The sequence below is a fragment of the Gobio gobio genome, assembly GCF_949357685.1.
Source record: "Gobio gobio genome assembly, chromosome: 11".
In the NCBI taxonomy this organism is placed as follows: domain Eukaryota; kingdom Metazoa; phylum Chordata; class Actinopteri; order Cypriniformes; family Gobionidae; genus Gobio; species Gobio gobio.
Window position 1 is genome coordinate 19,958,858 of NC_137104.1, and position 14,487 is coordinate 19,973,344.

Consider the following 14,487-nt stretch of genomic DNA (forward strand, 5'->3'; position numbering starts at 1 on the left):
GAGCTGTGCAGAGCTGTAGCTGAATAGTTAGGCCTACTACTCTACTGTATTTGAATGTTGGTCATTATGGTGGTACTTGGAGAGCCAAATATTTTCTGAGGTGGTACTTGGTATAAAAAGTTTGAGAACCACTGGTCTAGATCATACCATTTGCTAATTTTCTCAAGTTTAACAAACATCAGATCAATTATTCTACAATAGAGAAAGCAGCTTTAGGACTTCTTTTAGTGTTGCATTATAAGATACATAATTATATATTATTATACAAGATAAAATATACTGGCAATTACCTGTTTTAATTACTTGCCAAAGCCAATTTTTATTCAGCTTTGATGCTTAGTGAATGTTGTATTTTGACCCTAATTACAGCAAGCCATATTTGTTGATTGCATTTCCTCATCATATTCACTAGAGGGCACCATGCTCACTGCCTGATGATAAGCATCAGCAAAAACCAGCCTGTTACTGTATCACCAGTGTGAAATCAATCATCAGCTTCTAATACAAAGCAAACAATGCCCATGTTTAACTTACCATTATGAGTGCAGTGCTGGCAGGCAAAGTGCTGCGTTTGATTTTTTCATCAATCAGCACAGCCCTGCTCAAACTATTGAATGTAATGATTATTTACGGTGTGGCTCTACTGATGAATCATAGATCAATAATATATGTAGAGCCGAGCGGTGGATGAACGTGCTAATGGATTGATTGGCTGGATAGTTGATTCACCCAATGACAAAACCCAGCACCTGGTGTCCCTGAGACATTCACTGTTATAACCTACTTAACTAAAACATATGCAATGATTATTTCAACCTAGAAATTGAGAGTTCAAGTATGTTATTTAAAAAATAAAAAATAAATCCCAGCCTGTTGGTCTGCTTGACACACCTGCAGACCACACAAAGTCTATGTATGTTCAGAGATCATCTGGTGAACACTGCACAGAAAATAAAATTGGCTAGCTCTTTCTTGGTCTAACAAGATCTAATTTGACAGACCCATTTTAAGCAACTTCCAGGAACCACAGGAAAACATTTTGACATACTTTCTTCCTGTAATTCTCATTGAAGCCTTGCTGATTGGTCACTGCTTAGTCACTCACCAACTCAGGACATCCTCATGATAATAACAGATGAAAAATCATGTTTACAAGGTACTGGGTTGCTAGCATTGCAAATTCTTCTTTGCTTTTTAACTCATGTCTTTTGCATGGACAAAAATTCTTATCCACAAACATTTTTATAGATTCCTTAACATTAATGTACAGTAAGAGATGAAAAACTCATCAATGAATGAGGAAATACTCGTCTACACTACTGTTCAAAAGTTGGGGTCATTTAGATGTTTTTGAAAGGTTTCTTATGCTCACCAAGGCTGCTTTAATTTATTGATCAAAATAAATTTAAAGCAACCTTGCTGAATAAAATAATTTCTTTCAAAAAAAAAAATCCACTCACCCCAAACTTCGTACCAGTCTGGCAAACTCCAGCAAGCAGGTGTGACTGGGCAAATGCAAAGGGCCTTTGGCCATAGCAAGCTGGCAGTCCTCAAAGGAGTAATCGATAATGGGCAACCCAAGTGCCCTATGAAAAAAACAAAATAAGTAAGTTTTATTACTGATTGCAGGACACTAGTGCCTTTTAGAATGACTGGATATATTAAGAGGGGAAAAAACACTTTATTAGGTCCACTCACTTGGCCATGATGCGTCTCACATTGCAGGCAAACAGGGCTGGATCCTCCTTCTCTTCTTCTGATGGGCTATATGTAGGAAGATACTGGACAGACAAAACATTTTTTTATTATCATATATGTGGTTACACTTTGTTTTGATGGTCCCCTTTAGATATTCTGTTGACTATAACACCTACATGTTAACTAACTCTCATTAGAGTATTGAGTATCAGTAGACTTTTAGGGGTAGGATAAGTGTTAGTAGAATAAGGGGTTAAGGATAGTAGTAGAAGTTGACATGTATGTGAAAAGTTACTTATAGTCAGTAGAACGTCTAAAGGAGACCATCAAAATAAAGTCTTACCGTTTAAATATTATATATAGCGTATAAATAGTTTATATTTAGTGTGTGTATATATACACACACAGAGACAGAGAGACAGAGAGAGAGACAGAGAGACAGAGAGAGAGACAGAGAGACAGAGAGAGAGACAGAGAGAGAGAGAGAGACAGAGAGAGAGAGAGAGACAGAGAGAGAGAGAGAGAGAGAGAGAGAGAGAGATATAAAACGAAAATGAGAAATGTTGAAATTGGCAACTAACTGAAATAAGTTTAAAAAAATACTTTAAAAAGTTGAAGTACTAAAATTATTTGCTAAAACTGAAAAAGAAACTAATGAAAACAAAATTACTAAAACTTACTAAAACTGCAAATATAAAATATAAAAAGATCAAAACATTATTATAGTATATAAGTAATACTAACATAACACTGACATTTATACCAAAATGTGAGTTCTCACCTCTATTTCTATGATGTTATGTAGCTGACATAACGTGAGCCATAAAATCTTAAACCTGAAAAAAGATAGTGGTATTTAATTTTAACTCGCCAATATCTACAAGCACATAAAACTTGATTAGTCTACACCGAGAGGACTGCTAAATGAGGGGTTCCTTTTTAATGTATTTTCCATAAAGCAATACTGTCAATACTGAGAGGGAGGATAAGTTAGGTAAAGGGATAGTTCACCCAAAAACGTATTATAATTATGCATGTTATTTATTCCCGCTCATGTCAGTCCAGACCTGTATGCATTTATTTCTTCTGTGGAACATAAAAGGAGATATTTTGAAGAATGTTAGTAACTAAACCGTTTCAGTTCCATTGTTTTCATTTGTCCATAAAAGTCAATGGGGACCAAAACTGTTTGGTTATCAACATACTTCAAAATATCTTCTTTTGTGTTCAGCAGAAGAAAGAAACTCAGACAGGTTGGAGCGACATGAGGGTGAGTAAACGTTGACAGAATTTTCCTTTTTTGGTGAACTGTCCCTTTAAAGGAACTCAAGAGACTCACGCTCCAGGCCCTTGCCACGTCCATGAGATTGTATCCTGTCAAGGAAGTGAGAAGAGAAAGATGTAAATGAATGGGATTAGCATCTCAAACAAACCAAAAAATTAGTGCCTGGCAGTAAACAAGTAACTAGCCTGCACGCACACACACACCCAAACATGACCTTGCTCCTCTGATAGCACAACCTTGACTCTAGGGGCTCCTACTTAAATTCCAGTAGCAATAAATGATAAGAGAAGAGCCAAGTTTTCCTGAGAGTCTAAATGAAACCGGATTGCTGGGCTTGTATTATTCATGAGAGAAGGAGACAAAGACATTAGAGACAAACAGACAAAAAGAGAAAGGCTTCAACAACAGTGTGGGGGGGGGGGGGGGGGGTATAGTATTTGATTGGCCTGTGAAAAATAAATTCAAAGTCTTTATGACTGAAGACACATAATCCAAGGATCTAAACAGCAAGTATGTGGCTCAACTGTGACAATAATGACACACCCTATTTGGGGCGTTGCGGTTATTCTTACCATTTCATTAGGATACCGCAACAGTACAGGCTGCACGGGAACGCCAGGGATGAATGCACCTGCAGGGAAGGAGGGACAAAAGGATGGTAAACGAGTGGGAATCAGAGAGAACCTGTGCTTTGACCTGGCTCCACTCCAAGGCCTGGGTGTGGCATTAAAACTATAGCCTGTCCCATTTGAAACACGAGCCTTCTGTGTGAACTTAAGTATCCAAATCCACTGACCTCATCCAGCTTGAGTGTTTTTAATATTCAGATATCACTGCAAACCAATCACTTGCTAAAATTCAAGCTTTGCAAGATGGTACATAAAATAATAATAAATCATTTAGAGTATCAGAACATTGTTTCCATTGTTCCATACAATCATAACTGTATGTGCTGAACATTCACATCAAGAGATCTTTACACTTAAGTGTCTTTTAGTGAATGCTTATTTTCTCAAATCTTAATTTTTGAGTCTTTTATTTTTTTATCTGGCACCACAATGTACATAAAGTAAATTTACGTTGATTCACCAAGGACATAATCATACTATAAAATTGAAAATTAGAATGTTACAAAATAATTATTTTTCAAATGCTGTCTTTTCAACTTTTTCAAAAAGACAGAACTTTTTCAAAAGAAAGAAAGAAAGAAAAGCAGAACAACTATATTTTTAATAATAAGAAAAATATGAGCAACATAGCATATCAGAATGATTTCTGAAGGATCGTGTGACATAAAATATATTAAAATAGAAGCGTGTCATTTTAAATTGTAATAATATTTCACAATATTACAGTTTTTACAGTATTTTTAATCAAATAAATGCAGCCTTGGTGAGCATAAGAAACTACTTTAAAAAATGTTGGTCTGTTCCTCAGTGCCAGCGGTGTTACTTTGTTTGGGGGGAGGGGGGGTTGGGGGTTGTGCTAATACAATGCTATATCAGCAAAAATAGCTTTACGATGTCCAAAAATCAATTTCAATAGTACATTGAGAACTCATGTTTAATGTGATAGATGATTGTGTAGATGTAAGAATGAAACTATGATGCAATATATTGTTAGTCCTGAGATTCTTCACGTTAGTAGATCTGCAAATATCATTCGGGTTACCTAATGGTCTGGTGGTAGATCTTTAGTTCGGGTTACCTAATGGTCTGGTGGTGGATCTTTAGTTAAGCGTATCAGAGGTTCTAATCCGTCAATGTTCATTGTATATCAAGTGCATTAAGTGCTAGATTGATGTGCTCGTCTGTGTAAAGACTGCACAAGATAAAAGAGAAAGTTCAGCTACTGACAACATTGGCAACAAACACTCAGTATGAGTGGATGTGTTTGATTTACATTAGGTACATCCGTACAGTGAGAGGTTTTAAAAAAGTGGTGGGGACAATATCGGCCCTGGCAAAAAGTGGTGGGGACATGTCCTATCTGCAAAGTACGCCTATGCACCGTGTTATTGTATGGCTTTAGATACTTAGAATAAAACAGTATGCAATCATATAAACTACTTTTATGGTACTTTTTGACCGTTGTTACCATTCCAGGGGAGGGTTCCCCTTGGTTTAAATCACATTCGGTTGACGCCGGGCCTACATCATTATTGCTTGGCATTTTGCTAAATTTCCCATTTTTTTTGTTTCACTGTTAAAATTACAATAACAACGATAATATTTTAAACAACATACGGGTGAATCGTATCTTCAGTCTTGTTTTCTCAATATTTTGAGCCACAGTCTGTGCCAGTCAAATCTCATCACTTCTGGGAAGGTGTAGAGAGACAACAGATGCCCTTCGGCTTACAAGCAGCTTCTTATTACATGTTGTTAATAGAAACTCTCCACTGAGACTGAACTCACTCACCTTTGACAACCTCATTGCAACTCTTATACAGAGCAGGACAATGCAAATATACAGTACAAAACACCCATCATTTATTTGCATCGATCACCATAGGGATGTTCTGAGCTGGTATTTGACTAAAGCTTGGTTTATACTTAAAGCGTCCACATGTGCGCAAGTGTGCCTGTACATTTTAGGCAGAGCAGATCTACTGTAAATAAATGTAGCACAGTTGCAGCTCCTCTGTTTTTCAATACAATAAAACTTGATGACTATCTTTAAAAATGCAAGTTTTTGAACAGTTTGGTTGCTTTATACAGAGCAAAAATGCATCTTATTGTGTATTTAAATGGAATTTAAATTCATATATTTATATATATTTATATATATTTATATATATTTATATATTTATTTATATTTATATATTTATTTATATTTATATATATATATATATATATATATATATATATATATATATATATATATATATATATATATATATATATATATATATATATATATATATATATATATATATATATATATATATATATATATATATATATATATATATATATATATATATATATATATATATATATATATATATCTCTGCAAAGTTACCAGGCTCATAGTAAAATATTTATTCTATCTAACAGAGAACACTGCCCTAGACCTGCCTAAAACACATCAATCGAAGTCCAGATATTACATCCGCAAACGTCTATATCACAATTAACAGATATATAAGCGTAAAGCCCACCCAAAGGTATATATGAGGGTTGGGTATTTTTTTTATTTGAACAATACCAATTCTGCTTATCGATTCCTAATTTTGATTCCAATAAGGTTAAAAAAAAAAAATGTCACATTTATTCCAAGTCTTATTGCAAAACATGTCATTGAAGTTGAATACCATAAACATAAATCCACGAGGAACTTTTGCCTATGGTTTAAAAATACTATAGCAAAAACAAATAGCCTAACTAATATTTCGAGCATTATTGAAGACAAGTGAACACTCAGTAATTAAAATGAACAAATAAACAAATTAACAAATCGCACAAATAAATACGCTGTTTATTTCAGTCGTATCTTTGTTCAGTTGTATTTCAGGTATTCAGGTACAGAAACTGTAAATCAAATGAAAATAACACTACTAGTTACAAAAGTTATTCAGTCAAGAACAAGGAGTGCATTTTCTCTGTCTTTTGTTGTTTGATTGATGTTATTATAGAGATGACAGCAAGAATATTAGGCTGCTGTCACTTTAAGAGCTGCACGGATCCAATATAATGATACACATGCGTTTTATTTGTCAACAGTTTACGTTCACTTGAGACATAACCGACTGTGTTTATGAGGATATTTTGACATATTTTTGTGTGTATTCATCTGTTCAAGTGCAAAAACACTCAGTTCAGTATCACGCACTATACAGTTTGAGAGTCGGCTTTCTGTGCGCACGATTTTGATGTGTGCGCAGAACAGAAAACAGTGCACAAGTCTTCTTCCACTTGAAAGTCATATTAAAATGCACACAACGGAATCGATAAGAGGAATTCAAATTCTATAACAAGTATCTGATTCCTGACTTTAAATATTTGATTTCAGAATTGGAATCAATTTTCAAAATCCCAACCCTAAGGTATATGTAAAGAAAGAAGGTGAGGCTTTAGAGAATTGTAGTGTTTCTGCCATGCCGTGGCATTCCCATGTTGGTTCCGATCGATCTGTTTGATCATCCGCATTTTCAGAATCTGACTAAGGCTCAAAACTGATATGGCAAAGTCTACAACATTATGAACCGGTTTTGTTTACAATGGCTTTAGAAGCCATGGAAGCTGAAACTCATGATTATGGTAAGGGCCGTTACATATCCGACACATGTTTGAGGTGTTTGGCCAATCACAACGCACTGGGTCAGCTGGCCAATCAGAGCACACTTTTCGGAAGGATGGACAGAAATCAATCAGAATGTTTCAGACAGACTGGGAATAGAGGTGCTGTGAAAATCAATGTTTTTTTTTTTTGAAGAAGAAGAAGAAGAATTAAAAGTATTCATGACTATGATGCCCTTCGAGTCATCAAAAAAGCAATGGAAGCCAAAATATATGAAAATGGAATGTAATTTTGACATTGTATGCTTAAGAAATTGATTCCCACATATCTATTAAAAATGCACAATAAAAATATCTGTACATCATCAGAAAGCACCAGAACTCACTGCACACATGCAAACTTTCTGGCCTTGTTTTTGTTTTGGAGAGCTATCTGGAAGCAGAACACCACAGCTGATGTTGTTTGGTACAGTGTGAGCTCCAGTATTAAAGGTTTTAGAGAGAAAAGTGAGATAAGCAGACAAGAGAAAAAGCAAGGGATAGAGAGAGGAGGAGTGGGGATTAGAGGAATAGAAGTGATACAATGACTGACAGAGGAGAGGGGGATTTGAGGAGAAAAGACCATCAGACTCCACAGCGCACACAGGAAGAGGAAGCCAAGCGCCAGATCTCTCAGCGCTGTGAACCATGATGGGCTGCAGATTAGAGAGAGTACAAAGAGAGAGCAAACACCAAAAGCACACATTTATACCGATTACAGATCTAACTACAAATCAGCAGTTGAAATTATCTTCAACAAAAACTCTTAGCATTTCGAACACAAAGAATCAAAAACAAAAAAACACAATCACTCATTCCAAGCACGAAAATTTTGTTTCGTCAGCACATATCAGAGGTGGGCACAGACAGAGAGAGCGTACTACACATACCAGGCTTAAATGCGATGAGGCAGGATCTATTGGTGCATGTGCCCTCCGGGAATATCATGATCTGAAAACAGGCCACAGTCAGAAGAGAAATTCCTCAGTACTGCTCTCATTCGCAAAACAGATGATACAAAGTGGCCCAAAAATGTTTTTGGACACATTGGGCCAGATTTACTTACAGCTTGTTCCAGCGCAAACCCTCTTTTGGCGTTAAAAAAACTACTGTCAGGATTTACTAAAGACACGCAGTGATAAATTAGCACTGAAAAGGCGTGGACAGAGTTATTTTTGTGGCTGACCTTATTGCACATGCTTTTATAGGAGTTTGCCTTTCAGGCGCAAAATTTATGGGAGGAGAGTATTTAAAGGGATAGTTCACCCAAAAACGAAAATTTGATGTTTTTCTGCTTACCCCTATAAGACATCCAAGATGTAGGTGTCTTTGTTTCTTCAGTAGAACACAAATGAAGATTTTTAACTCCAACCGTTGCTGTGTGTCACTCATATAATGCTTGTCAATGGGGTCTAAATCTATTAGAGTAAAAAAACATGGACAGACAACTTCAAATTAAACCCCGCGGCTTGTGACGACACATTGATGTCTTAAGACATGAAACGATCGGTTTCTGAGAGAAACCGAACGGTATTTATGCAATTAATTCACCTCATATCAGACGAACGCTTTAGCTCTCCAGACTGCCATCACTTCACCGTGAGTGAGGTCAAAATAGCGGCCAGGTCATAGATATATACATAGATTCCTCATTAGTGCCTGTGTGGATCATGGCGTGGATCGCTCGAATGAGGAATCTACGTATACATATCTATGACCCGGCCGCTATTTTGACCTCACCAACGGGAAGTGATGGCAGTCTGGAGAGCTAAAGCGTTCGTCTGATATGAGGTGTAATATATTTGCATAAATACCGTTCGGTTTCTCTCAGAAACCGATCGTTTCGTGTCTTAAGACATCAACGTGTCGTCACGAGCCGCTGGGTTTAATTTGAAGTTGTCTGTCCATGTTTTTTTTACTCTAACAGAATTAGACCCCATGGTCTAATTATACAAGCATTATATGAGTGACACACAGCAACGGTTGGAGTTAAAAATCTTAATTTGTGTTCTACTGAAGAAACGAAGACACCTACATCTTGGATGCCTTAGGGGTAAGCAGAAAAACATAACATTTTCGTTTTTGGGTGAACTATCCCTTTAAATGAATCATGCGAGGTGATTTACAAATGTTCGCGCTCGTCAATTTACTGGGACTATTTTTTAAACCAGGCGCTAACGGGTAGATTGCACTGGTCATTGTGGAAATGATCCCACTACATCTGTGTTCATTAATTTGCGTGTCGTCAGTAGATCACGAGCAGAACTGTCCACTCCCATCTGCGCTTTTATGGAATTGTGCTCTCACGCTAATTTGCCCGGTTTAGTAAATCTGGCCCTTAAACTGTATGAATTTCATTACATTAAAAGTCTATGTACGTTTGTGTGGTACCTGAGGCCATTTGCCATCAGAACACGCTCTGCGCTTGATCTCCTCAACAGTCTTCCTCCGAGAGTCCTGATCCAAGCGTGACACAAACACAGGCCGAATGAACTTGATAAGAGCTAAGGGAGAGAGAGTGGAGAAAGAGTGAAGGGTGGGGCAAGAGACAGGATAAAGAGGGACAAAGAGAGAGCAATACAATAATATTTTTAAAAAGTGACCGAAAGGGAGAGCTAAAAAGTAGGCAAGTCAAATCTTGTAGATTTTCTATAATAAACAATAATTATTAGGCCCACTGCACAAACAAATCTCAGACAGTTTTCTTTCTTATTCAAATTACAAACAAATCTCCACTTGATGCCAGTTAAGTTGCTCTCAGGTAACTCATTAATTTTTGTATATGACAGAACATCAAAAGTTTTGGTCAATAAGAAATGTATCATTTTATTCAGCTAGGACATTAAATTGATTAAAAAAAAGTGACAGTAAGACATTTATATATTTAATTACAATCATTTATTTAAAATAAATGCTGTTCTTTTAAACTGTCTATTTATCAAAGAATCCTGAAATCATGGTTCTCAAAAAATATTAAGCAGCTCAACTTTTCTCAATAATGATAAGAAATATTTCTTGAGCAGCAAATCAGAATATCAGAATGATTTCTGAAGGATCATGTGACACTGAAGACTGGAGTAATGATGCTAAAAATTCATCTTTGTCATTGTAAGAATAAATTACATTTTACTAGGGGTGTGACAAGACACTTACTCACGAGAAGAGACGAGACACGAGATTGGGTTCACAAGAACGAGACGAGATTTTTACATAGTATTTTTAAGAAATCCTCAATGATGAAATACATGACTAGAAAAATAGTTTGCAGGTGCATTTGAAATGTTTCAACTCATCATCTTGTAATGAATGTCATTTCAGTTCTACTTCCCGAGTATGAATTATCTCGTGGCACGAGATCTCGTCACACCCCTACATTTTACAATATATATTTAAATAGAAAACGGTTATATTAAATTGTAATAATATTTCAAAATATTACTGTTTTTACATATTTGTCAATTTATATTTTTAAAAACGTACTGCCCCAGACTGGAATGTCTTTACTCTCTGCCTTCATCACTATAGACGCCATAGTCATGGTGACAGGGATGGCGTCAAAATAGGATGAGTGAGGGGCCATCGTGAGGATGGCCGCTTCACTGGGCAGAGCCGGCCGTCCCTTCACACGGACCCAATGAAACCCTCCGGAAAACCACATGGCTCTCATGATGGCCTTTAAGGCCAGATCTACCAGCCTGGAGAAAGAGAAACAAGCAAAAGGGAAGACAGACACAGGGTCAGTAGGAGAATATCACCTGCTTCCTGAAATTGTGGGGCAATTCAATTGCCTTCACATCCAACTGACTGTGGTCCATATCATTTAGCAATTAAGTCAACATGCAACTGCATTACAAACTATTTTACTTCAATTATGTGATTTATTTCTTAATTGAATTGGATATTCAAAATGACAAAAAGAGCATATTACATTACCATGTAATAATGCACAGCCTAATTAGGCTAATTTAGGTTTCATGTAGACCATATTCACACAAAATTTAAAGGAAAAAAAAAACAGTTACAAGACAGAGTTTAAAATGTTTTACTGTGGTTTTTGTTTTCAAAGGCTAGGTTGATATTTTAGTTTTGGATTAGTTAAACCTTAGCTTTCTACATGGACTTCATGCTAAATATTAACAGCACTAGAAAATATGTTTTAAACACGTCTGGCTCATGAACACACCGAAACACTCTCTCTCTCTCTCACACACACACGCACACCCTCTCAAACATGCACATAGCAAAATACGTAGTGTTGTGACGTGCCTCGCCGGTGCTGGTAATTGAGCATGTCTGTTCAAACTTACACTGTTGACAATAGACAAAAACTTCTCCTCTCCACACCTCACAAGAACAAACTTGTGCACAACAGGATACAGAAAGACACACACAGACAAACAAACACACAGTAAGAGCCCTGTAGAAGCAATCAGGTGAGAGTGGAAAGAAGATGGTGTGAATGGAGCAGTGTGATTTGAGTAGGTGTGTCACACATTCATCAGACACACAATATGCCCCTCTTATTTTTAGCAGTTTAAAATTGTGAGAAACAGAGAGCTCTCCAATATCTGAGAATATTTAGACTACTGCTTCATTCCAACACCTAGTAATTGGTCTATGTTGGCAGCAAGCTTCTAACCAATGGATCCTCCTGCAGTAATTCTCACTCGCACACGCCACATACTACTCACCACATGAATAGACTCATTCCGTTGATTCCAAAACAAACAAACAACAAACAAAAAACAACCTGCCTCCTTTAAATATGACAATACAAACTAACGTGTGAAAACTAATTAAACAAAAAACTCGATGTGAAGCACAATTTATTCCAAAGTTGTGTCCGAAAACACTCTAGGTTTGATTCTTCTTCCATCACTAGGGTTTGATTATTGAAACAGATAGGTGTGTTCACCTTACTTGCTAGTAGTTACTTGACTGTAGTTTATCAGGAAGCGAATCACGTAAACGTCTGCACTCGCATTGGCTACTCATTTGAATATGCCAACTGTTGCTGTAGCTCCTGTCACCTCAAATCCTCTCATTGAAAATGAATGGCTTTCGGTTACTTTTTTCTGCGAACCGCAGTTTGAATGGGTCTGTAGGTCTGTTTTAGAGGTGTAGTCTCATACAAAGGGCAGAAATGTAGAGGCAGTGCAATGTTCCTGAACTCTCACATCTGATTAACATTTCTGATCTGTTACTCACCACCTCCACCAGGATAGAGGTTCAACTGCATCCTCAGAGCGGCCAACGGTAGCCACGAATGCAAAAGGCCAGGCCAACAACATCATGAATGCTGCAAAGAGCAGACGGACCGGGAACAGTGTCACAGTCATCACAGCTATCTGTGAGAGAGAGAGAGAGAGAGAGAGAGAGAGAGAGAGAGAGAGAGAGAGAGAGAGAGAGAGAGAGAGAGGTTAAAGGTAACCAGAGGTTAAAATCCCAAATATTTTCACGTTGAGCCAGAATTTGGCAGTATATCTTTCAAACAGTGATGGAGCTGGAGAACACAGAAACACAGTAAGGTATGAGGATCATTTACGGAAAGAGATAGGAGGGAAACAAAAAAAATGTACAGTTTGCAGTGAGACAACATTGCATTTTGCTATGCCGTGCAATACTGGCCTGAAGAACATTAACATTTAGATTACTCGGCCCTAGTTAACTGATAGACATGCCAGTAGTAACTCACATTCGGCTCTTCTAAGCAGAACCAATGAGATTTTAAAGAAAGATAGTGATTGCAATGACTACATTAAGAAGCCTAGTGTTTGAAATGCTTGAGAACAAAAGTATCTAGATTTTTTGTTTCATGACTTTAAGAGACAGACATTTTGCAGTTAATGATCTAAAGTTTACTTCAAAGCTGACTATAAAGAACGAAGAAACCTGGGGCTTATTTAATAAAATGCATGTATGAACAGATTTGATGATAAATTCCATGGATTTGATCCAACATTAAAAGTTAAATACATTCTGATGACTTTGTGATGCAAGTACAAATAAGTAACCAAACAGGATGCATAAGAACAATATGATTCTGAATGTGGTCATTCAAATGATGTGCCATGTTATGTCATGATTCAGAATATATAGAATATTTGTTTTATTTCTGTGCATGCCTGTAAGAAAGTCATGTTTTGGAGCTAGGAGCATTTATGAGACATTAAACATGTTTTTGAAACAAAGAGAATAATATCAGTGTTTCCCCTACCATTGTTCAGGGGGGGCGCCCCGCCCTCCCAAAACGACCCCCCGCCCCCCCTGAATGAATGACAAAAAATATTTGTCATTATGGTCGACAATAAGAATTACCCGATGGTTCAGTGCCAGCGTGAAAGACACTCCCAGAGCTGCATCTTCACGGAAACTGATCATTTGAGCATTTTTAAACCTTGCCAATTTAAATATTCAAGCGCTCATAGACCAGAAAGTGTCTCTCAGTTTGCTCGTCGCGAAGGGCAGCAACACACCACACACTAGGGCTGTCAAAATTGCTCAAAAATGACGTTCGAATATTCCCTCAACTATTCGAACATCTGGTTGCGCATTTTATCAATGACGCGCATTACGTCAATAACAGGACAAATGAATACAAAGACACATAACTACTTATATAGGTAGTCTATTTAAGTTTAAACATATTTGACAACGTATAACCTACACAAAAACAAGTAAATCACTAATGGCTAAAGACCGCAGACCTCACTCTCTCTCTCGCCCTCACCCTCTCTGCGCATAACGGTTTAAATGAACACACACACATTTTGAGACTGATCAAGAGTTTTGTGCAAGCAATTTAAGGTCGCGACTCGTCCCAAATATAGCAGGCTTCATTCAGTGATTGAAACTTTTACGGTCTATGGATTGAAACAAATATTAATATAAGTTTTACAGCATATTATTGAACGCTCCGAGCGAGCTGTGCTGTGGTAAACATGGAACTTTTCCTTGACATGAAACGGTAAATAATCAAACCAGTGGAAGCAGTGCATTTATCCTTCATTCATGCAATATCTATTCAATCAGTACCTCGGTTCCATTGCTTGACAGAACTCCAGCCTGCCCCATCCACGACACTGATCGCTCTCATGTCCTTACAAATGAACAACATTAATTTCTCCGTTATGGCCTCTTGTCGTGTTGCAGACAGAGAGCTTGTGGCAGGCGATGCAAAGTAAGGCTGGTCCAGTTTGCACATACAAATTAGTTGCTTATATT

The 14,487-nt window shown here is 37.1% G+C and overlaps 1 protein-coding gene across 1 annotated transcript in view; it reads right to left on the reverse strand.

Moving 5' to 3' along the window:
* lpcat1 (lysophosphatidylcholine acyltransferase 1) overlaps positions 1-14,487 on the reverse strand; it is a 56,954-nt gene that overhangs the window by 9,306 nt on the left and 33,161 nt on the right. Inside the window, exons 3-11 of the mRNA XM_079828476.1 lie at positions 12,472-12,611; positions 10,744-10,958; positions 9,655-9,767; positions 8,154-8,214; positions 3,556-3,614; positions 3,038-3,072; positions 2,480-2,534; positions 1,699-1,781; positions 1,461-1,586 (exon numbers count right to left, since the gene is read on the reverse strand). Of these exons, the coding sequence (XP_079684602.1) occupies positions 1,461-1,586; positions 1,699-1,781; positions 2,480-2,534; positions 3,038-3,072; positions 3,556-3,614; positions 8,154-8,214; positions 9,655-9,767; positions 10,744-10,958; positions 12,472-12,611 (887 nt within the window). The remainder of the gene's footprint in view (positions 1-1,460; positions 1,587-1,698; positions 1,782-2,479; positions 2,535-3,037; positions 3,073-3,555; positions 3,615-8,153; positions 8,215-9,654; positions 9,768-10,743; positions 10,959-12,471; positions 12,612-14,487) is intronic.